This window comes from Camellia sinensis, unplaced genomic scaffold (assembly GCF_055761805.1).
Source record: "Camellia sinensis isolate YWXY unplaced genomic scaffold, ASM5576180v1 Unanchor2, whole genome shotgun sequence".
Lineage (NCBI taxonomy): Eukaryota > Viridiplantae > Streptophyta > Magnoliopsida > Ericales > Theaceae > Camellia > Camellia sinensis.
This window is the reverse complement of record NW_028129079.1, coordinates 19543887-19570162: the sequence shown is the minus strand read 5'-3', so window position 1 is coordinate 19570162 and position 26276 is coordinate 19543887. Positions and strand designations below refer to the sequence as shown.

The window sequence follows — 26276 nt, the reverse complement described above, 5'->3', positions numbered from 1 at the left end:
AATAGATAAACACATTCTTCCCATTAATCACATGAATGAACATAGATAACATAAGTTTAACAGAACGTTACCGATAATTGTTAGCAAAAGGTAAACATATTTTACAGCATGAACACTTTCAGAAATACGTAGATACCACCGTTCCATAATGCATATACATCCCATTTGCTTATCATGTTTCAATGCCACTAACTAGCAGATAACAGAATGGTAACATTAATTGTCAATAGCAAACAAAACATATGGTACAATGATGCGCTTAGATTTCCTCATGGTTCTTTGTAAGTAGACATACTTGTTTCGTAATTAACAGAACCTTAACATTACCAATAATCCAAAGGTAAATGTACCATTACATCAACAGGCCAGAACAATTCATATCATAACATGAATTACATAATAATGTCGTTGATACGCAATTCTTTTCTATTAACCAACTTCACAGTGTTAATAGTTTGTATGAAATTCTTATACAGAATCATAGATAATTCTTAGGATGGTACATTGACAATAATCATTAGCCATAACCCAAAATACGGAGTAGGTTCAGAGTCATACCGATGTGTGCTAACTCTTTCAATGTTCACATCAATTCCCAATCAACACACATGTTAACATATTAGCTCACGGAGAATAGAATGTTGTTAACAATATTTCTTAACGGTAAATAATGTACATTTGTAGTACTATTACTCACAGTGATCGGCTCCCGGTAGTACTGGGATGATGTCCTCGTCTCGACCTACAAGTACATTGCACAACACATTATATGAGATTATACTCGATCCTTTACTTATTCTCTTTGATCATTCAATCAATTAGCCATGGTGGTACCAAACTCATTATTCTTTAATAATTTATAATCCATGTCTCAGAAAACAGGAGAAATCGATCGGAAATGGTTTAGGTGAAGAAATGGTACAAAACTGGTTGACAGAAAGTGAACAGTCGTCACTAATTTGGGCATAACTATTTCTGTATTTAGAATTTGGGCGTGAGACCACTGCCATTAGAAACTAGACTTCTGGGGCTTGATTTCAGGCTTAAGAATCACTCAAAACGGAGTCCGGATACAAAAGATATGCTTGTTCAAAGTTGGCTGGACAGAGCTGTCTCCGCACGTGCGGGGGAACAGTGCCACACGTGCGGCCTGGACAGTTTGCAGTCCGAAAATGGCTGAAAATTTGGGACTTCTCATTTTTAAAATCAAACCTTAATTACATGTAAATCAAAGCCCAAAACCCTTTAATACATGACCAATTTCATATTATTATTCTCCATCAACCATCATAACCTCAAAATAAACAAATATAATGCCTATACTTCTTCAATCAAGAAATTCTAAGGAAATCAAGATTCAATCAATATATATACATAAAACCCTAACTCAAATGGGTTCAAAGCTTCCCTTATTATCATGATTTCATGAAATTGATGTCTCAAACATAAGGATTCAAGATAATTAATCTTACCTTAGTTCACTCTTTGATTTCTCCAAGCTTCCATGGTTGTTCTCCCTTTTCTATCTTCAATTCCCTTCAAACCACCATGATTGTTAAGCTCTTCTTGGTCTCCCCTCTCTTTTCTCCCCCATGGTTCTCCTCTCTCTCTTTTAGATATTTTGGCTTCCAAAAGATGAGGCCAAACACTCACAAACATATCTATATATCTAAATAAACACACACACAAGGCTTAACACAATCGGGAGAACCAAACGTGGCCTTACGAATTGCGCAAAATAAAATTTCAATTAAAGTTCCCAGGTGACTCTAAAAATTGTGCTGATCATAAATATGTCCCCTGTTCTGGTTTCTGAAGTCTCTAGGGTCTTCAATTTGCAGTACAAAGTTAACCACCCAAACGTGCATTAACGAATCAGACAAATTAGATTTCCAATTAATTTTCCCCAATAGTTCTAAAAATTCCCATTAACATACCCAAGTACTCAATTTTGATTTCTGAACCCATAAAGGTCGGTAATTTCAATTTGAAGTCCGTAACTCAACAGATAATGCGTCAATTCTAATAGATATAATTAAATTAAAACACATCCTCTCATAGGTAAATAAAGATGATTTCTTATACGCATTTTGGGGTCATTACAGAGAGGTAAACATTCCTGAGTAGAAGTGAAATTCATTTGTATATGAAATTTTTTTTTTCCTATGTGTGTTGTATGATAGTTTCTAATGAGATATTATTTGTGTTATAGGAACGAGGGCCCCTAAAGTGTCATAATCACTCTTCGAAGATCTTTGCATGGCCATGGTGGTCAGTAGGCAACAACACCACATTCAAAGCCATTATTGAGCAGTCTGGGCTGTCACAGTTAGCTCGTTGCACTTATCAGTTCGTCAACAAGCTTCTAATCTCCAATTTTGTTGAGAGATGGCAACCTGAGACGAACACATTTCACATGACAATTGGTGATATGACCTTGACCCTGGATGATGTTGGCACTATTCTTGGCCTTTCCATTGTAGGCAAATCAGTCAGCGTACTAGATGTGACAGATCATCATGGAGTTACACTATTGGTTTATGGCTTGGGGATTACTGAACGTGCAGCACATGAAGAGGTTTCTTCTGCTGGTGGCAATTCAGTCAGGCTTGAGTGGTTGCGAAGTCAGTTTGCTGGTGTCACAGATTCAGACCCCGAGGAGGCTATACAGTGCGCTGCTAGAGCTTATTTGTTGTTTCTGTTGGGATGTACACTCTTCAATGACAAGAGTGGCGGCAGGGTTTCTGTTGTTTACCTTGGCTTATTGATGGATTTGGGATCCATTCATACTTACGCCTGGAGTGTTGCTGCATTAGCATTTTTATACAGACAGTTGGGGTATGCTAGTCGGTCCGGGGTTAAACAGATAGGTGGTTATATGACTCGTTTGGAGGCGTGGATTTATGAGCACTTCCGAGCATTCCGACCTCACCAGAACATGGGCTACAATGAAGACATGCCACACGTGTACCATTGGGCATCTAGGAGAGAGGCGGGTTCCTCCATTGATCATTTGAAATCTTTTCGAGCCGAGCTTGACAGTTTGGTAGCTACTGATGTAAGTTTACTCATCCTGAGATAATTTTAACACTTTCCATTTATTTTACCCTTTATATACTTTAATTCAAAAACACTTCACGTTTACAGGTTATTTGGGATCCATACCACAGCTGCAGAGACCGGCATCCATGTAACCCAGTTACGTTCTACCCTGGATGCTTAAAGTGCTTAGACGTTGTCATACCTTATCATCCAGATAGAGTTCTGAGGCAGTTTGGCAGGGTTCAAACCATCCCAGATGCATCGCTAGCTCCCAGTCGTGGTGCTCGAGGCAACATATCTGCACGATATACAGTCATGTATAGATACTTGGATAGGATCTGGGAGGCTTGGGATAACCACGTGTTATCTGAGCAACGGAGGAGCACACCAGTTCGTCAGCCGTGGGAATGTGTATCAGGTTACATGGATTAGTATAAGAATATCACGCACCTATATGTTGAGCACACTGATGAACCGCGTGTCCATGACCATCAGGATTTCAGTCAACATGCTGATGTAATATATTATCCTCTTTTATGCATTTGTAACTTGCTTTGTATTTTCTGATATGTTCCATAAAATGTGATATTCTTTTCAAATGTAGCGTATTGCACATGCACTGCGGATTTCACATCCTATTATTGACGCTGGTTATGAGGAGGGGATTCGACATCCTTATCGACTTTACCAGGCTATCGAGAGTATGATGCATGTCCTTGAAGGTCAGCACATTGACGAAGCTGAACTTAGTTCTGCTGGACCTAGTTATACTGGAGGTCGCTTTCCATCTTCGACATTGACATACAGTCGTAGGCCTAGGCGTAGGCATGCAGCTGATTCGTGACATGTTATTTGTTAGTTGGTGGATTTTTTTTGGTATTTTTTGTAAGATGATATTGTTGTAATGGTAACAATGGTTAATATTTTCTTATTAGAATGGAATGACAACAATGGTATTGTAATGACATTGTAATGACATTTTATTATTAGAATGGAATGGTAACAATGGTCGTTTATTTTGTAAATGATATTTTCTTATTACAATGGAATGGTAACAATGGTCGATAACATTCAATCCAGATTGGAAAACATAACACATCAACATAAAAAACACATCCATTAATTTCTTCCATAATTCTAACATTGTCAAATGCATACATGTGTCATGCGACATCAACAACATCAAAAGTCTCTCGAGTAGCTACATTATCATGAATAATGTCCTTGAAATGTTGAATGCAACGCACATATGCATCATCCCAGTCGACAGCGCAAGGGTGACGGTATTTTCGCCAATTAGTGGCTATAGGAGGAACTGGATGGCCTGGCTGCAGCAAAACCTGCACCAAATATCAATTGAGTTAGTGGTCATACCTCACAACTTCTTGTACATGCACAAACCCAATTTATAAGTTTCTGTTATACCTGGACGAAATGATTTCCGTTGACAAACCCAATGGCAATCTCACGTCTATCAAGTTGAGGTACTGGCACTATTCTAAGAGGTAAAAAGGTGAGACATTGCTGTAATGACAAGTGGTATAACACAAGATTGTAGCACGATGCAACAAGATACCCCATGTCTGGCATAGTCATCCAATGTGAGTATCCAGGATTGTCTTCAAAGTATGACAATATGCTTGTCAATTCTTCAAACCTTTCATAGGACCCATAAAGTGTAATGTATTCCTCTTTGTGTGTGTGCAGCTCACCCAACAGATCACGCCTAACCTGAGCCCAATCATCTTCTGTATGACCAATTGAAGCAGCTATAGCCCTGAAACCACAATTCCCATCTGCAGCTACATCATTGACAAACTTAATGTATGGTTTCAACCCAGAAGGGAAAGCATCAACATATGCACCAGGTTTCACTGTTCTAGTAATATATACCTTCCCTTTCGGATTCACCTTCTCCTTTCCCTTAACAGGTCGTTTCTTCTTGGTTTGCAGAGTAGAAGCTAATGTAGTGATTTGAGTGTCCCTAGGTGAGAAGGAATCATGTCCAGATTGCACAAACTCAAATGCACACGGGTCACGACGGGTAGAAACATTGATCTTCTTATGATCCCGAGGACGTGTTTTGGGCTTCACCTCCAGCTCAACAAGAAAAGTGCTTCCCGGATATACAATCTCTTTCAACTTCTTCAAAAGCTCCAACCGCATGGTTCTATCACTTTCATCAAACTTGTTCACAAACAACTCTACTTCTGTATGACAAGTCACCTCCGTTTCGTCTTCTTTGTTGTATACGGAGATATGAAGTTGCCTCCACTGTGAGTGTATGGTAGCAAGTGGTATAGGACGATCTTGTCTGATGTAGTCAGCAATCTCATAGGCACAAGGTAAACCATGAGTGTGGCGAAGGACGCATCCACAAGCTTCAACATCAATACCAATGGAATTGGCGCTCTTACTCTCTACAAGCAAATACTCCAATACAGAGATAGACACATTACCCTGTAGCTCCCTGAACTGAGAAGGTTTAAATTGATATTGCACAACCGTTAGACTTTTCTCAAATGAAGCCTTGATATCAGTGTGTTGCAACTCAAGCAGACTGTGTATTTTCTCAAATGATGCCTGAAATGAGACTTGACATGAACCCAATTGTCTTTTAAGTTTTGCATGTGCACTCTTAGCCTTGTTCAATTCTATGAAAGTCAAATTAAACTCAAATACATGGCACTTATTAATAACATATTGAAGAAAAGTAATCTTACCGGTTCGTTGTAACATTGCTACAATGCATACACGTGTCTGTCCATGCCGCCACAAATTTGTCCTTGTAAGGAACCAACCAAGTATCCATGACGTACTTGACTGCATCAAGATAACTACTGAATTCCTTAAGTAAAGATTTAAGACGCTCATTGCATTGAATTTCAAAAGATGAATACACTAAAGAGTTCCACTCATGGTTGAACTTCTCCCATTTTTGCTGTGTCTCAAATATTTTCTTGCATTTGGTCAATACATTCTTACTGATATGCCAACGACATAATAAATGTCTGCCACTTAGGAATATCTTCTGTATGGAGTTAATCAAGGCTAGCTCTCTGTCAGTAACAATAATTGTTGGCACAACAAAACCATCCATGACATCACGCAATATAGTTAACACCCACGCATAGTTATCGACCCTCTCATACTGTAAGTATGCGAAAGCTACAGAGAATGTCATTTTAGTTGATGTCACTCCCACAATTTCAAGAAGAGGAAGACGATATCTGTTGATTTTATATGTGCAATCCATAATTAATATACGTGGGAAAGACCGAAATAAGTCCAAACTGGTAGGATGTGCCCAAAACAAGTCTGTCACAGTCATCGTGGACTCTTCAGACCGATGGCGCTCAATGTAATTATACTTGGCCAATTCACCTAATAAGTGTTGCATCTGTGATCTTCCAGCTCTCTGTACCACCCTGTTTCGATAGCGTACATTGTAAATGGTTTTAAGTATGCTTACATTGAGGGCATCTCGCTGTTTCAAGGTTACTAGGATTTCTTTTGGTCGAACCATGCTCTTTGACATATCCATTAACAATGCTTTCTCGTTCTTTGATAGCCTCCCCGCATATGAATGTCCCTCAAGGTGCTCCGCAGGTGGATGATTATGCAATCCGCATACTACGGTCAATGTCCATTCATCATGTGTGGTAAACCTGTGAGCCCTCGTATCAAAAGGACAACCACACTTATTCGTACCGATTATTCTTGATGTATTGTTGCCATCATGTTTTAACTTCTTTGTCGCTCTATATTGGTCACTCCTCTCACAAGCAATATACATCCTGGGTCTTTTTTTTCCTCCACCATAGTTTGATATTTTGATTACAATGACCAAACCATTTCTCTTTCCAACTTCACGTACCCAGTTGAGCAATTCATCCTTACTTTTGAATACCTACAAAGTCAAATAAATATTATCAAACATTTACATTTGGTGAGCAATTCGAAATATAACCATTATAATTTCGTAGAGTGAACCTGTTCAGTTGTGAATTGAGTAGTGTAATCCAACACAAAATCCACGCAAACCTGACTTCCTTGAGTTGACACATATTCCTACATGTTTTGTATAACATTACAAATTTTTAATGGCATTATAAAGATTAATTTGCAATTCAAAACTGTAAATTTGGTATGCAATTTGCAAATTTGGAATATAAAATGGGAAATTTTTTTTTTACTTCATTCGGAAGTAGTTGGCCGAATTTATTTTCAAATTTCGGAAGTTGAATGTTGTAAAAGTTAACTTTGTTCGGACAACAACTTCTGAATTTAAATACTTTGTTCAGACAACAACTTCCGAAATTTATTATTTTGTTCGGACAACAACTTCCGAAACTAAACACTTATTTCGGTAGTAGATTTCTGAACCAAACAATACAATTCGACTCTGGTTATCCGAACGACGTCGGAAAAAAAAGAAAGAAAGAAGAAACTCACATTTCCTTCGCTATGTTTCTCATAAACACTTATTTGCTGATTTTCAGAAGGTAAATTCTCCATAACAATGATGTTTTCCCTACGAATGAGGAAGGTTGATGAATGAGTGCATTGAGAAGCTACGAACTTGGAAGAAGATAGGAATGAGTGAATACTCTGCTTTCACTTCTAGCTCAATGAAGTTACAAACTTGGACCCACGATGCAACAGATGTGAACTGGAGATGGATGTGTGCATTGAGATGTTTTGAATCAACAATGATGTCTAAAATAGTAATTTCACTTAGAGATAAAATTGTAACAAAATTAAATATCATTAAGTGTGTGTATAAAGGGAATTTGGTGTGTGTAGATAGAGCCTCTCAGTGTAAAGAGATAAACTAGTAGTATAAGTAGAATCACTCCTATCCAATTCCCTTGGATTGAAGCAAAATGTTTATTTTGTCCTCTATTTACCAAACAAATTGTTTATATATATATATAATAAAGGTTTTTATATAATTATATAGATTTAATCTCGAACAGCTAATATCACCGCCCTATTCTTTAATAAACATATTTTATTTTACATTTCTAATACTACTACATTAATAATCTTTTCATTTAATCCCATCGTAACCGTGTACCGTATTTTGTTTGAAGAGTTGACAGGTCAAATTCAATTACTGGTGAGTGGATCTACAAAAGTTGTGTTTATTTTAAAATATTATCATTGGTAAAAAAAAAAAATTATTTTGCTCCTTATTTTATTAAAAAAAATATAAATCAAATTAGGAATGAAGAATTAAAAAATAAATTACAATTTAAGTGGTTTGAGATGGTTTTAATTTACTAATTGATTGAAAAATATTCTTAAACAATTATCAATCATTTACTTAAAATATAACATTAATTAGATAATATTTTTAATATATATAATATAAACTAATTTTACATAATATTATTCATATATAATTATTAATTTACAATAAATTTTACATCTTAAATATTTTTCATACTCATTTTTACTCTGATATTTCATTAGATGTTAAAAAAAATACGTATTAACTATAGCAATGCAGAGTAGATTTAAAGGCAGATTATAAATTTCAAAATTTAATTCGCAATTACCATATGAATCGCGGCGGCTTGGAAAGTTTTAGCAGATTGAGCAATATTTTGCACAACCCTAATTTTGACATGAAGAAGTTATTTGATGGTTTTGGAACATTGTTCCACACCATTTATGTTTAGACAAATATCCTTTTGTCTCCTCAAATGGGACAAAAAAATGATCCACCTTGTTAGCCAATAATATAAGAGACAAAAAAAATAATATGATCCACCTTGTTAGACAAATAATATATAAGTTGGGACTAAGACTGTAAATGGATCGAATTTAATTCGAATTCATCCCGAATCTGATTAGAAATTCAAATTCATTTACAAAAAAATTCAATTCGGTAATCCGAATCCATTTATTAAATAGATCGAATATGCAAAAAGTCCGATCTGATTATTCTCAATTTGAATGAAGAAAACACAACATGGAAAAAAAAAATTATATAAAATTATAACTCAATAAATAAATAAATAGATCGGATAGAATTATTGGATCGGATATCCGAAAGCATCAAATTTGGATTCAGGTAATTTATAATCGGATATGAGCTAAACGAATTCGAATCAGATTCGAGTTTGTCTTAATTAGATCGAATTCAGACTTTGATGAATCCGATCCATTTACGGGCTTAGTTGGGACACCATTTAAAATTGCCTAGGAGCAAATTATAATTTTTCTCTGACATGTGCATTAGAGCATTAATTAAACAAATGCTTTGCTGGTTAGCATACACTAACACAGTCAATTTTAATATCGCTATTGACAATGCTGTAATAGGTCTAAAATTGATTGATTTAGGCTTCTTTTCGGAAGAAGGGTTAGGTTAAGTTTGAGATTATTTTAGTCATAAAAAGATAAAATAAATATTTTAATCTTATAAGATAAAACATCACATCTAATCCATAATCATTACACTATTTTTCTCATAAAAAGTTTAAAAAGTCAAAAAATCTTCCTAACACAAGATTTTTTAATCTCAGGCTAAAATAATCAAAAAGTCAATCCACTTCCCAAACAAACCCTTAGAATCAATCAATGAGAGGCTGATGCACAAAACATGAGATCAGTCATGGATATAGAAACATCTCTAAAGGTGTATTATTTATTTTATTAAATTTGAGTAAAAATTTTATTTAATATCCAGTATTCAAATGGAGCATTTTTGGCTATCATTAACACACCGATTGACCGGGAGGATGACCAGGCGAAAGTCTGACCGATCGACCGACAAGAGTAATCCATTCCGAGAGTATACTTTGCTGTGGGAAGTTTTCAACAAAGCGGATGACCGGGGAACATCTCGCCGGACGTCCGCCTAATTGTCCGATTCTACAAAATCAATGGCACCAAACACTAAAATACTAAAAGCTCTCAGACGTCCTCTATTTGATAAAACATTTTTGATATTCTTGATTTAATACCAATTTGATGAAACCGTTGAAGTTGAAAAAGCAACCATTTTTCATCAAATTCAAATTTGATGATAAGTTTGATACACGACTGGAGATGATCTAACACTCCGCACTTTTTGAGTTTGAAAACCATTTAGGTAGAAATTTTACAACAATCAATTAGGAGAACATTGCTCAAGCAAACGCTCTCTACCATAATAGTAGAAAAGATGAGAAAAAAAAAAAATTTGCGATAGATGAGCTTGTCTAGAATTGAATGCATTTTGTGGCAAATGTGTACATATTGGTCACATAATGCACTCTACCTATCTTATGGCTTCGTACAACATAGATTAAAGCCAAAAGAATTTGACACGATGATGCAAGAAAGTGAAGCATTTCTTCTGTTTACAGCTTAAGGAATGTCAACCTATCATTTGGAGTCACCAAGCTCAACATCCTTGACTGCAGTTTCTTCTAGTCCAGCTTTCAATAGTTTAATATCCTCTTCTGACAAGCTGTTTTTCATACCAGGCATGGTCTTGGAATCAGCTTGCTTCTCAACCTCTACTGCCCAACTGTATATTATCATGCCAACAACTGCAACGGCCATTCCAAGAATGTTCTTTAATGTAATTATTGAATCAAAGAGCAGCCACCCTAATGACAGGACACAAACTGTTTTCATGTGGCCTAACACCTGGAAGGAAACTGCTGAAAAGCGTCCAATGCAGAGGTACTGGCTGACATTGCAGAATACTGCCAGAGAGCATGAGAGCAGTATGAAGAACTGCACATTTTTTAATCACCCATTCATTATATATACCAATGACCTGTCTGATAAACTCACAAGAAGCCAACATAAATTGATGACAAGGTAGTAACGAGTGAAGACTACTTACAAATGCACTGGAGGAGAGGCGATAGTTTGATATAAATTTGCCAGTAAGGTAGTAATCAATGAAAGGACCAAGGAGAAGAAGAGAGAGTGCTTGTATTGGAGCCGTCTTGCTCAGCAATTCAAAAGAGCCTATTGAGTACTTCTTTTGTAGGGAACCAATTGACTGTTCCACAAAAACAATAATGCAATAAATATCAGAGATAATAATCAAAAACTTTGTTGTAAAGAACAATCAAGAATGATAGATTAAGTCCTTATCTATTCCAAGCAACCTAAATTGGAACTAGGCCAAATATGAACACATGCTTTTGAGATCATTTTTGTTTTTGTTAAGCATGCTTTTTTGACATAATATGCTCATGCAACCGTGAGAAATTAGCAGGGTACCTGCAAAACTAGGTATACAGGCTGTCCTAAAATCTTGCTGAGAGTCTCCATTCAGCCTCTCCACTCTACACAACAGGGAATTACTAGTATGAATTTGCTCAATTCATATAAGCAAATCGCATAAAAAGGTTCTTCGCCCTTGGGTTTGAAGAAGGATAAGTCAAAACATAATTAGTAAGCTTTGAGCAAATGAAAACAAAATTTTGGTTTGGGGAAGATCAATCGAAACCAAAACGCTCATATCTGTACGTAAATAAGGATTGCTTCTTCCAAGCCAACCTAGGGGCAGAATTGTTGTGGACTAGGAAGGATTTCTAAAAAAGCTAAGAAATTGATTCATATGGTGCTGCGACCTAGGAAAGTGGGAAGACTTTCTTCTTTTGGGCTGAACAATAGGCTAATAAGAAAACTATTTATTGGATAGTTCCTAAAGGATAGAGTCCAGAAATGATTGAAGGCTAACACTTGATTAGTTTTCACAGCTACAATCTCAAATGAGCTGTGAGTGCGCTAGTTCTGGTAAATTTCTGAAGAATCAACATCACAAGCCATTAGATGGCAGAAGAATAAGACTCATAGGCCGGCCAATCCATCAAACTGGCTAAGGATATTTAAAATTTGGGCAAATTTCACTTTACCCCCTTGTGGTTTGGCTCATGTACAGACCATCCTGTCAATTGAAAATAAGCACATAGACCCTTGTAGTTTGTGGACCAAAACAGACCATCAGATTTTCCATCCAAATTAACGGGCACACACCTATGTGTAGAGTAAGCCATTATTTGTCATTCTTCTCTCTCTCTCTCTCTCTCTAATGTTTCTCTCTCCACAGTTTGAACAACAGTAAAAACAGAAGCCCATAATAGTTCATTCTACATTAGATGTATTATTTAAGGGTCATTTTTCCTTTTAAATATTAAAAAAAAGGCAAACCTTGAATAATACTCACAATTTGTTGTAATGATGTGGACAAAACTGCCACAACAGAACAAAAGAAACCTTTGGTGTTGACATTTACATCAGTCACTGTGCAGACACCAACCCCCACAACAACCACTGCCACAGCCATCTTGACTTCCCTTGTATAGTGTTTGCTGTGAAGAATCCACTCCATTATGCAAACCACTGGAATCATGCTTAACTTTGAAATCTGCACCAACAGAGACAATGATATATTTGGGTGGGAATACCAACATGAAACCAAGCAAGCAGCAAGACTTGACATATTATGCACCTGGTAAAATCCTACAGAGTTCAGCATGAGGCTAAAGTTCATCCCTGTGATTGACATGTTGGCAACAACTGAGAACCAGAGAAGCTCCCATAGTGGAACATGTTTTGACAGAGAATAACCAGTAGCATTTGACAACAAACCAACCAATGCCGTCATAGAAAAGTGGAAGCCAGTTAAAGTAGTGGCTGGAAAAGCAGTAAAAAAAATTACTTGAACAGTTTTTTTTTTTTTTTAATAAATATTTTTTGAGGCCAGAAAAACAACAGACCAGTTAAACTTCGTAGTTCATATCATAAGATGTGAAAGAGTAACACGCATGCATTCAATGATCATTTGCCATCACAAAACCTATAAGAAATAATATGTATGCATAATTTCCTGTCATGAATTTATTGTTCACCACTATCTCAGCATCTAAGAAGCATGGATGCTTCTAAGAAAGTGACGTATCTGTGTCGTGTCCGTGTCGGACACCGACATTCTTTGGACACTCCTAGGACATGTGTCTGACACTCTTCAAAATGTATCCTATTTTTTAAATTTTTTTAAGGACCCGAACACTCTTTGAACACTTAGAGGACACACGTGTCTATTACTTAAACACACGTACCTATCAATTAAACACATGTGAAATTAATTATAAGTTTGAACAAAACAACTTAAGACACAATAATAAAACAAAAACCATATAAATTTATATAAATTAGTATCACATTACATTTTTTATTATCTTTGAATGATATATTCATATATATAAAACATATAACAAATATATAAAATTATATATTTCATGTGTGTCCTCCACGTGTCATGTCCTGCATTTTTTGAAAATTAGCGTGTCGGCGTGTTGTATCCGTGTCATGTCACGTGTCTGTGTCCATGCTTTTTAGCTCAACATCCTTCTTGTAATGCCACCGTTTCTCTTGCAAGCACAAAAGATGACAAATTTTACTTAGTTTTCCCCACCCTCATCTATTAGTCAATGCAACAACTTAGTTGAATTTTCCTGGTGTCAATGCAGCTACTTATAAAATTCACCTTCTTGAGCAAAATTTCAACCAATTTACCACAAAAAATTGGAACATTATGAAAAACAGAAAGGTCCAAGCACTATTCATGCAGATTAGAAGTAGATCTATTGAAATTATCTCCTGCTTATCCTTCTTTAGTGAAAATATTATAATGAAATCTAAAGGCTTCTGTTATAATTGAAGTTCTCACAATTTAAATCCTTTTTAAACCTACCCACACTTGTCTTGTTAAAGGACATTTTAAAGTAGTTCAAAGGTGTTAACTCCTCCTTCAAGAGAAGAATGTTAAAAAAAAATTAATAAATTGATTAGCTTATTGCATTGCCTCTGGTGCATATTGCTAATTACACAACACTTAGACAATACCAACTTACAACAAGATGGAAAAGGCTTAAGACATTTGAGATCCATCAAATCAGAGACTAGCACAACTAACATGCCTCTGGTATTATGTATTGTAGCTGAAATTTGAGACATTGCTGCTGTCTTAGCCCTTTCTGAGTAATTTGCTAAATTAAAAAAAAGAAAAAGAAAAAGAAAAGTACCTTTCGTTGAAGATATCATCTCATTTTCGAATATGTTAGGTTCCTGCTAGTATATATCAATCTTGTCATTGTTTCTGTTTGAGACTTACAGCTTCGTCAAATTATGTCTAATTTAGAATTTATTTGTTTCTGTATGCACATAGATATAGAATAGTACAACAAGAGGGAGAACACACACATCCAAAAGCAGACAGAATATTTAAATGTTCAAACATTCAAATTGGAATCGGCAAATTCGCAGATATAAAAATGTAGCAAGTGGAGGTGATTAACAGGTAATATGAAGTTCATACTTGTTGATAAATAAGAATCTGTCGCAGATATTAACAATCAGGTCAATATTTCAATCAATAAGCAACAATAAAACAAAAATGAAAATGGAAGGGAAAAATCCCCCCAAGGACGGAAGAGGAGTGGTTTTGGTTTAGGTTTTGACAGAGAGAGATGAGATCTCAGATCTGAGATGCAGACAAAGAAAAAAAGAAAGAGAAACTGACCAAAGCTGAATCCGTAGCCGCTAGGGGACATGAGCTGCTTGTTTGCCATTATAATGCCAACGGAGCTGATAACATTCATGGCCCAGGCGCCCACATCAGATACAGCTGACGAACTTTTCTCCCTCTCCATTATTTTTTTATTTTTTACTTTCAAGCTTTGATTTGATTTTGATTTTGATTTTAGGACTAAACCAACCAACCAACCGCCAAATGGAGAAAGATCGATCGATATGAACAAGCAGAGAGATCACCAGCGCCGGGTTGAAGCAAAGCCCAAAAAGAACGTCACTTAATTGGTGTGTGTGTGTGTCTCTTTCTCTCTCTCTCTCTCTCTCTCTCTCTCTCTTATAGGGTGGTGGGTGGGCGGGTCTCATTCCCTTCCTTGCTCTCTCTTCATGTTTCCATATGATATGGACATTTCCTTTCTCACCTTTACGTTAGTTAGCCTTCCTCCTTCCGATCTCTTTCCTTTCCCACCCCCAAGCTGACCAAAATATTTTTTTTAAGATAATACCAAAATAATTCTTTGAAGACTGATTCACTTCTTTGATTCCATTTTTTTTTTAAATTAAATTTTTTATTTTTCATAAATTTTTATAATATTTTAATCAATTTTTTTACTTTTTCAATACACTTAACTTAGATGTACTGCAAAATATTTGTAAAAAAAATATTTAAAAAACTTAATAAATATACAAAAATATAAAAATATACTGAATTTTTATATTTTTAGTATTTAGTAAAATTTTAAATTTTTTTTTTATAAATATTATATTTTTAATTATATTTATATTAAGTGTTTCTAAAAAGTAAAAAAAAAATTATTTAAAATATTTTTAAAAAAATTGACTAAAAATTAAAAATCAATTTTAAAAAAATTGAATTCAAGAAATTAAAACTAAACAATGTGATTAGTATTATGTTCTCTGAGTTTTGTTACTTCGGGGTCATTTGAGAATATGAATTAAAAGGTAAAAGTTAATTTTTAATATATTTTGAGTTATATTATTTTTTACATAGAATAATAAAAAAAACTTTAAAAAATAATTTTAAACTATTTTTTCAAAAACATCTTTATTTAACTCCGCTTCACGGTACGCAGTGACTCGGACTTTCCGGCACCGATTGGGCTGCATAAATCTACAACACTGGCCTCCTTACGGTGTATTCATTCATTTTAAAATATACATAACTCTTATAATCCACAACAAAAAAGATTTATAAACGTACAAGTTAATAACGTATGATTTCAAAAGGTTAAGACCTTTTTTTAAAGTTAACTCTATCTGTCATAGTGTCAGCCCCGCAATAAACGGAAGGTTCACGTTTTTTTTCATAAAATTACGTTGGATGGAATGATATTATTAATACCTTGAGAGAGAAAATTATTAGTATAATAATATTAATTTAGAGTTGTAAAATAAATGTGTTTGTTTGTTTGTCTGTCTATTAATTAGTTAAAATAAAATTTATAAATTTATGCTAAAATTCACAATATATAAAATATAATTTTGTAATTTTTATGAGAGATTTTTTTTTTAGGATCCCTGGTATTAAGATTTTATAGTATAAATGACATCTAATATTTTCATAATGTCTAAAATTTCTCAATTTGATCCAGAGGAATTCTAGTCTAGAGAAAATCTATCCAGAGAAATTTCTATCTAGAGAAATTTCAACCCTGAGAAATTTGAAATTTCTCTGGTTTGTTCAATTTTTTTGATTTTCTATGTTTTGAAAATGTCTCATCCAATTCCCAAAATGGTACAAATCAGAATATTTTGATTTTAGGTACATCATACATGAAATCCACAAGCAATTGTTAAACTAAAGTTGGTACACACCATAAAGCTACAACTGGATCAAATTCCTGAAGAAGTAAGTACCAAGAAGAAACCAACCTACTAAAAGGAAGGTGAAGAAGGCCAAGAACGTTATGAAAGTCCATCCTCCGAAAGTGATTCCCAGACCAAATATGATGACAAATGGTAAGTAAAATTGGATCATTGATGCTTTGCTGACCCACCGTCACTTGAGAAATATCAAAGCTGCGAGGTTCACTGCGTTCCACTCACCAGAGAAATTTCTCTCTAGATAAATTTTCATTCAGAATTTCTCTCCAGAGAAATTCTAAATTCTTTGTGTTTTAACCAAATTTCTCTAGACTTCAAAATTTCTCTCCAGAGAAATTTTGAATTTCTCTGGATTCTTTGTGTTTTGACCAATTTTCTTTGCACTTCGGGATTTTTCTCCAGAGCAATTCTGCTCCAGATAAATTCAACCCAGGCATGTCGATGTAGCAAAGAAAGTGAAAGTACGTAGCAACCCAAATCCATCCCAAAAAAGAATGTCTTCTCCAAACCAAATGCCAAAGAGTGAATGTCTTGCCTAATTCCTCAGTCCCATGTGCCATATCTGCCTCTGATCCTTCCAGTATATGAGCCACTTCTCTCCGACTATGCTTTCTATCCCCTAATCAACAGCACTCAAGCTGTACAAGCGATGTTTGCTTATAAATCCCCAGAAGCCATTCTATACCAACAAGTCACCCGAAAAAGTGATGTTTACTGCCTCGGAATCATAATCCTTGAAATCCTTACCGGAAAATTCCCTTCTCAGTACCTCAACAACCAAAAAGGTGGCACCGATGTTGTGCAGTGGGTCCAGTCAACGGTTTCCGAGAAAAGAGAGACCGAGTTGATTGATCCAAAGATTGCGAGCGCCGCTACGACTTCTCTTGCTGAGATGGAAAAACTCATCCAGGTTGCCGCTGCTTGTACAGAAAGCAATCTTGATCAACGGAGACTGGGAGGAGGATATTGGCGAAGGGGTGGGATTTGGGGGTAGGGGAAGATCTTGAAGCTTTAGTTCATTTGGTTGTAGGAGAGAGAGAGAGAGAGAGGAATTGTGGGCAAAGAGTCAAATTTCTCTGATATATGTTTAGTGACCTTAGACATCAAAAAATAATTTTGTGGATCTCTTCCATTACGAAAAGTGGGGGAGGGACCCTAGACTAATTTTCCCTTTTTATAAAGTGGAAATTTAGTGATATTTTCAGCTATAATCCCATGCCCCTTGAGACTAATTCGTAAACAAACACGTTTATGTGGAACCTATGAGATTGTTAATGGAGAATTTTTTTTAAGGTCCCTAATAATAGTAATTTAGAGAATAAAGGACACATAAAAAAGAAAATGATGTCTCAGGTCCCTCAACTAATTACCCACGCTTTTTATTTACTTCTTAGATCAAAATATCCTTCATAATCAACAGGGAACTTGAACTACATTCTGACGACTGATTAGCTTCAAAATTCACATCCAACCATTGTCACGAGCAAGAGAAGAGTAGATTAGGGTTTTCGAATCATCTTCACTATCGACATGAGGGTTTCATTATCTTCTACGAAAATCTTTTTCATTCATTCCTTACAAATTTCTCTGACCCGTTTTCACTGTTTATCGTTATCTCAGTTCATTTTCATCACAGTGTATCTTCATCTCAGGGCATATCAGTTCGTAATTAGGGTTTCATACTCACTCTGGTAAGTTTTTCTAGAATCCAACGAGTTTTTTTCTGGAAACACATATAATTGCATTTTATATTAGCCTTCCATTAATTAGGGTTTCAATTTCGTAATAAAAGCTACATGAATTTGAAAAATGTTATTTCTCTGCGTTTTGAACTTATTCTTGAAGATTATTGTGTGATTTTGTCTGTAAATTTCTCTAGTTTCAGAATTTTTGTAGCATTTACTTGATCTATGTTTCTTCTTTGAATTTTCTCTAGCATGTTTATTCCCCATTTGTTTTTGTTTATTCCCTCATTTTTTTGGCATGGTTAATTTTTTTGTATTTCTTTGTGTAATTTTCAAATTCAATTCATTCAAATTTCTCTGATCTATAAATTTCTCTGGCATTTTAATTTTCTCTGGAATGTGTAATTTTTTCAGGCATTTTCATTTTTTGTGCTTGCTAAATTTATATTTCTTTTTTTAATTTTCTCTAATTATATTTTACATCTATATGTAATTTTACTTTTTTGTCCGTGTCTATGTTTCTTTAGCATTTATAATTTTCTCTGGCCACATCACTTTTCTCCCTTGTGTGTGTTTGTCATGTTTAATTTTCTCTGGTTGTTTCTGTAAATTTCTTTGGCATTTTTATATTATGGAATGAAAATTTTCTTTCGCTTGCCATGTTTAATTTTCTCTGTCGTTTTCATTTTCTGTGCTTGCTAGATTTATGTTTCTTCCTTGAATTTTCTCTAGCTATATTTTATATCTATATGTAATTTTTAGTAATTATTCAAAATTTCTCTGTCATGTTTATGCTGCTTTGTTTATTTTCTCTGGGAATGGAAATTAACTGTGGCTGCATGTATTTCAAAACACTTTTCTCCCTTGTGTATGTCTGTTATGTTTAATTTTTTCTGGTTGTGTCTATAAATTTCTCTGGTTATGTCTGCTAGATTTATGTTTCTTTTTTGAAATTTTCTTTGGTATGTTTAATTGTTCAATTCTTGGTTTCTCTGTTCTATAAGTTTCTGTGGCATGTTTACATTGCTTTGTTTTTTGTTTTTGTTTTTGTTTTTTTTTATCTTGCTAATTGTGGAATGAAAATTTTCTCTAGCTTGCCATGTTTATTAGTACTTTGACATTTAATTTTCAGTGTCTAATTTTCTCTGTCCACTTTAGTTTTCTTCCTTATGTGTAATTTTCTCTGACATGTTTAATTTTCTCTGGAATTTAATGTTGACACCTTTATGTTTTCATTATCTAAAAATAATGAAACGTAAAAGCAGGAAAACACCAGAAACACCACGAAAGAAATAGAAACTCTCTGAGTCTTATGATCTTAGATAAAAAATCAGCAAAACACCATAAACTCCTCGCCAAAAAATAGAAGTCCAAGGTGTTGAAGCAACAAGTATCAAGATGAATATCCCAACTTCAAAAGACTCAAGCTCAAGAGGGAAAAACTTGTTAAACTCCAAAGAAAGAGAGCTCATTACAGCATTCAATACCAATCCAACCTCTCATCTGTTGTCTCATTTTTTCAAACACTTAAATTCAATTCAAACCAACTTGAAGAGCTTCAAAAGACTCCATTCTAGTATTTGATCCAAGCTTCAATCGCTGGAAGGATGGATCCAAGGAAGTATAGGAAATTTGATGATGATGTAGTTGTAATAATCCAACGTTACAATGAAAAAATGAAAGCATTCATAGTTGGTAAAAAGAACTTGACCTTTACAACCAATGACATGACCTTGATTTTTGGTTTGCAAGGTGGTAAATGAGCCTTGTCATTAAGATACTCAAAAAAGCCAAATACTGTATTCCTAAGGCGAAGATTCTCAAAGGACATAAGGCTCATTGGTCCTGTTCTTAAGAATGCCTTGGTCAAAGCAATGAAAGGCAAACAACCAACTGACTTCAAAGATGTAGCAATCATTGTTACCTTATACTTGTGTCTCACCCTTGGACTTAACTATCATTCTTGGACTAAAATGACTAAAGAATGGAAAGGTAATTAAAAGAGACCAGAAAATTGGGCTAAAATGGAATAAGATAATAAAATCAAGTTTGGGGTTCAATCAGACGTTAGTTGAACCCGTTGAGTCTTGAACCATTTCATATTCTTTAGTGATGATAATGGCTTAAGATTTAAGGTCTAGCACTTCCCTTGATCAATTTCATGATAGAGAGGAGGTTTGTGGGTCTTTCATTGTCATTTATTGAGATTTTGTCCCTTGATTCATAAGTCATCACGCAATGAATTTACGTCGATTGATGGCTTACGAATCAAGCCTATCTCTCATTTGATCTATTTAATGATAATGAGAGGCATGGTGGACAAACATCTCTTGAAAATACTTTGTTTGTGTTCTGTTTCTTTTCTATTGTTGCAGGGGAGAACCCAAAACTAGTGGCCGGCCGGCCACCTAATTTTAGGCCAGCAATGCCATTCTCATGGCAGAACAAAGTAGAGGCTGGGGTAAAAACAGTTCAATGTTCTAACTGTACAATAGAACTATTATGGCAGCAGAACAGAGGCATTTTCGGGTAAAAATTCGCATTCATGTATAAGCCATCCCTCGTTTCTCGGGGCCTGTTAAAATTATGTTTAATAGTATTATGTTGTACTTAAAGTAGTGAACTTGTAATAATCAATTACCTAGTTAATTAATTCCGTATTGTAACTAATTAGTTAGTTGAATTCTAATTTGTAATAATTAGCTAGTGTAGTTAATTCATTTTGGTATTGTAATAGTTAATTAATTCGGTAATTAGCTAGGACATTTATTCAGACCCTCTTGTATGAGGGCAAATATGTAATAATGCGTGTATGTTTTCCAATCCCTATTTTTTTTCTCCATTTTATTTACTCACTTATGATCATTCTAACTTTGTGGTTATTTCACATTCTTCATTTGAATATGTGCTTAACTGCGTGCTATCAAATTAATCCACATGCCATGCTAGTACTAATTATTTTATCTTCTTTGGCTTGCCTTGGAGTATTAGGTGAGCATTTATTACTTTAGCATATTGCATGCATGTGATTGTTGCCATATCAAGCATAAATACCATGAGGCTAGGTACTTAATTGATATACCTGTTTGGATGCTTGTGAATAAAGGCTAATTGCTTGAATGATGAATGTACATATGAGATCACTTTTTTAAGTGGTACATATTCAAAACGCTTTTCAAAACATACATGAAATCAAAGTGTTCCAATTTTTATAAATTAGTCTATACTTGTGTGCATCACTTAGCAAAGATAGCCTAATAATCGGAACAAGAGCATATAATGTAAATAAGAATCACATCATGATTAGTAGAGGTCGATCTTTGATTAGGTGAGTGCGTTGCTCAATTCATGACCTACCCCTCTCATACCTAAGTTCCCAAGCCAAGGCATTTTGGTGATGATGGATAAGTGACATTTGGCATGAGCCACGGATTTCCTAAATTTTTCAAAAATATTTAGGTGACGACTCTGAAATCTGGCAATGCAGTCCATTTTTGACATTTTTGATTCAAAATCAATTTTTCAAAAGAATTGCCGAATTTGGACTCATTTGTGTTTATATATTTCACATTGCACTTGTGAAATTAGATTCAAAACCACGGGAGTCTGAACTGTAAGGCCATCGTATCAGAAAGGAGCACGAAAAGAAAGCTACACAAAAGTTCCTTGCATGTCCTCTTATTATAGCGATCAATACTCTCACATCGACTACACTTCATCACCCTTTTAAACTCTCCAGTAGAAGCAATTCTATTTATCTTTGGCCTCCCAGTTGGTCTCTTACTCAATGGAGGTAAAATCATAGCATCATCAATGTTACACATAGGTTTTTCAATAGTTGGAACTAGGCCAATCGAAAACGAGTATGCTTGACCATACATATCAGGATGAAAAAATGGTTCAACAAATGAATTCAAATTCTTTCCACTCCTAAAAATTACACTAACAACATGTTGACGTGGATACCCATTTATTTCCCATTTTCAACATGAACAAGTTCTCAACCCAAGATCAACCATAATCGAAGGAAAACAATTCACTTCAAACACATTATCAGATGATAAACTCACATTCCATGTCCTCCCATCCAAGAAAGCCTTCTCCAACACACTATCCATACGAGGATGGAGAACTTTATTCCATTTACTAGAAAGCATCCTCCTATTAGACCTCATATTCATGATTTGCAACCATATCATGTCCACCAAATTTGTTATTGGCAAGTGCCGAGCTTCTCATATCCATGAATTGAATGACTCAGTAACATTTGAATATATTTCACCATAACGTTTCTCCTCAAAACATGCATCACTCCAATTTTCATATGGTAAACTTCCCAAGAAAACACTCACAATGTCTCATCTCTCACTTTTTAATTCATTTAACTTGAAATGGAATGATGTCTTTGTTGGCGCATATGCACATTCTGAAAACTTAGACACAATCGTCTCCCTAACCAAATTTGTGTTTCCACATGATAACCTATCCCTCAAATTTCTCTTTAGATGTTCAAGACAAAATCCATGATAGCAATTAGGGAAAAACCTAGCAATTCCTTCCACAATACCACAATGTCTATCTGAAATGAAACTGATCACCCTCTCCGATCCCAATAATTCACATAAATGTTCAAGGAACAAACACCAATTGTCTTATTCTTAGCATCAACAACAACAAAAGCTATAGGAAAAAAACTTACAAAACAAATAGGAACAAACATATTAGATATACACATGCAAAGAAAATTAGAACAATAAACAACCAGAGAAATTTGACACTGTCAAAATCCAAAGAAACTTCACATAGTGGCCAAATCCAGAGAAAATTCATACAGTGGCAACATCTAGAGAAAATTCATATAGTGGCAACATCTAGAGAAAATTTACTTAGTGACCAAATCTAGAGAAAATTCACACAGTGACAACATCTAGAGAAAATTTACTGAAAATTTACACAGTAGCAACATCTAGAGAAAAATCACTTAGTCACCAACTCCAAAGAAAATTCATAGAGTGGCATATCCAGAGAAAATTCACGCATTGACTAAATCTAGAGAAAATTCACTTAGTGGCCCACCTCCAGAGAAAATTCAAAGTGTCAGAGAAAAATCACAAAGCATAACCACAAAAATAGAAAATTCACTAAATTCTTGCATGTATAGAAAATTCGCATACTTAGAGAAAATTAGATATATTTACAATTACCTTCATCCCCATTTTTCCCTATCGCAGCAAGCATAACTCTTTTGTATCATCGTTTCAAAAATGTTCCATCAAGAAACAACAATGACTGACAATATTTGAAACCAACAATGCATGCATGAAAAGTCACAAACACTATTTTAAAACGCTTGTTATCTTCAAAATCTAACTCAAAACGACTACTTGGATTATTCTTCAATGCCTCATCAAAATACCATCGTAATTGATCGAATGACAAACAAGAATCCCCATATGTACTATATTTTACTTTTTCAACCCCTAACCAACCACAGTTATAATTGATTGAGACCCCATACTTGTTTTTCATTTCTTTAACAACATCCACTGGACGAGTTAAAGGTTTTGCACTTACCTTTTCAAGTATCAGCCCAGAAACTAAGCTGGAAGACATCCTACCATGTTTACTAGTACGAACCGCCACACCACATGTATGTTCATTGTTCAAAGTTCTTATGTAAAAGAACCCATTTGTTTTTTCAACTGAAGCATGTACACGCCACATACATCTCCTTGATTCCTTATATGCACATTCTACCGTAACCCTCAGCTTGTTATTTTTAACATACGTAAACTGAAAACTAACCTTAATAGCATATTTGCATAAAACAGTACGGAACTCAACCACACCACCTCAAACTTTTGTCTAACACTCGTAATATTATTTCGCCAACCAGCTGACAATAACACGTTTTCTTGGTGAGAACAAAACGTAGAGAGTGAATTCTTTTCAATATCCACGAGCCTATCACATTCACCATGCACAACATCTACTCAATTAGACCCCACTTCATCCTCTTGATCAAAAGTACTGCATCTAATAACTGAAATATCAACTATATCAATACCACGTGCACAAACAACCCTCAACATATTTAGAAAATCAATATTATTTCAAACCATATAACTCGGATGGCCCACAATAGAATATGAAATACACATCGTCTCATGTTTCAAATTCTTCCATGTTTTACACAAAATGTCAACCAATTCCTCAAAATTCAATTCGCATGAAACATTAATGACAATAGTATCATTCCTATATTTGCATAACAACAACACTGCACTGTCCATCTAAACTGAAAGAAAAAATACGAAAAATAACTTGTTCAATATAAAAACACTTCACAAGAACAACATAAAAGTCTAGAGAAATTTCTAATAATTATAATTTTCTCTAGATTATAATAACAAGCTTATAATTTTCTCTGAACTCAAATAAAAGTGCAGAGAAATTTACAAACTTAAATTCACCTTCAAGATAAAAATTAATCAATCACAGAGAAAATTAATGAATCTAGAGAAAATCATAAAGAAATTTAATACTAACTATTAAACACAATCATAGACAAAAAATGACACAGAAGGTCTGTTATGAAATTATAAGCTTCTCTGTGATTTTCACTGGACTACAAGTTTACAATTCTCTTTGTGTGATTGTGCAGTATTGGACTCAAATCAAAATCTAGAGAAATTTACGAACTTATATTCACCCTTAAGATAACAAAAATAAAATCACAAAGAAAATTAATGAGTCCATAGAAACTCAGAGAAAATTAATGAGTCTAGAGAAAATCACAGACAAAATTAATACTAACTATTAAACACAATCACTGACAAAAATCACAGAGAAGATCTGTTATGAAATTATAATCTTCTCTGTGATTTTCACTGGATTAGAAGCTTACAATTTTATCTTTGATTTTCGTTAGATTATAATAACTAACATACAATTTTCTCTGGAATACAAAGAAAAGTGCAAAAAAAAAAAAAAAAAAAAAACAAAGTACAAAACTTAGGAAAGTGCAGAAAAATAGAATCGATTTCCAAACACAAAGAACAAAACTTATCATTGATAAACATGTAACAGAGAATGAAAAATCAACCCCAAAAATCAAAATCCACTCCATTGTCAATAACAAAGAATGAAAAAAAAAAAAAAACTACACTAAGCTGGTTTTTCTCTCACATTGATCAAAACTGAAAACAGAAACCTAATTCAAAATACACCACAAAAACTTCTCTGAAGTTGGAGTCTTTAAATACAAATCAAATGAGAAATCAAAAACTTACACTGATTATTAAACTTACCTGATTCAACTCCACTGGAAATCCGAGCTTTAACACGACTTCAACTTCTACATGATCAATGAAAATCAACTTCTATATGACTACAAAATCCCTGTAAAATCTTCACGAAAATCTGCATCATCAAAATCTCCATCTCCAAGTTCATCCCAAAGTAATCTCCTACAAAAATAGTAACGTAATCTTCAGTTTTCAAAATTGAAAACCACGTACATTATAAGAAAGTGTAAAATAAGTATTTTATAAATTAAAATAACATTGAGAGACCTTAGGCATAAAAAAATATTATTATAGATCTTTCCTCATACTAAAAGTTAGATAGGGATTTTAGACCAATTTTTTCATTGTTAATCCAATCTCACCCCCTTCAAGCTAAAACAAAAAAGACCTACGAAAATGTTAGACTCCACATTTATCATTTGTTACTATACATTTTATTATTATTAATATAATAGGCTCTTCATATATTTCATATTTATTATTTAATGTTGGCACATTTTAGTGTCATTGATATAATAGACTCTACATGCATGTTAATATTTAAATGTGTCATATTTATTTTATGATAAATACAAACAATAAAAGCAAATAGTCAACTTAGCATTTTTGCTTTCACAATTTTCACTTCAATTGACTAATGAAAAATCATTGCCCAATGAAGAATATCGCTTTTGCAATTAGGATTGCAGAATGAATCGAGCTAGCTGGCTTTGTTCAGTTGGATTTGTTTAGTAAACTAACTGAACTTGAATTCGAATATGATCGATTCGTTTATTTTTATTTAGATTATATAATAAATATATTATTTATATATTAAATAATATATAAATAATAAAAAAAATATTGT

At 34.3% G+C, this 26276-nt stretch overlaps 2 protein-coding genes and 1 pseudogene across 3 annotated transcripts; 1 reads left to right on the top strand and 2 right to left on the bottom strand.

Annotated features, from left to right (window-relative positions):
- Positions 1–4205: 4205 nt before the first annotated feature.
- Positions 4206–6838, bottom strand: LOC114275753 (uncharacterized). Its single transcript, XM_082912216.1, has 3 exons — positions 5780–6838; positions 4468–5625; positions 4206–4382 (listed from the first exon to the last, which is right to left on the bottom strand). Exons 1-3 carry the CDS (start codon positions 6836–6838, stop codon positions 4206–4208), a joined length of 2394 nt encoding a protein of 797 aa, XP_082768342.1.
- Positions 6839–10220: 3382 nt separating this feature from the next.
- LOC145815416 (UDP-rhamnose/UDP-galactose transporter 2-like) lies at positions 10221–15119 on the bottom strand. 2 transcript variants are annotated; one of them, XM_082912069.1, is made up of 5 exons: positions 14585–15119; positions 12512–12696; positions 12227–12427; positions 10892–11053; positions 10221–10779 (listed from the first exon to the last, which is right to left on the bottom strand). In XM_082912069.1, exons 1-5 carry the CDS (start codon positions 14712–14714, stop codon positions 10423–10425), a joined length of 1035 nt encoding a protein of 344 aa, XP_082768195.1. In that variant the 5' UTR covers positions 14715–15119; the 3' UTR covers positions 10221–10422. The 2 variants fall into 2 exon arrangements, with proteins under 2 accessions (XP_082768195.1, XP_082768196.1); XM_082912070.1 differs by having other exon boundaries at positions 12512–12555; positions 14585–15103.
- A 1844-nt stretch (positions 15120–16963) lies between these two features.
- LOC145815469 (pollen receptor-like kinase 6 pseudogene) lies at positions 16964–17431 on the top strand (annotated as a pseudogene).
- Positions 17432–26276: the final 8845 nt, after the last annotated feature.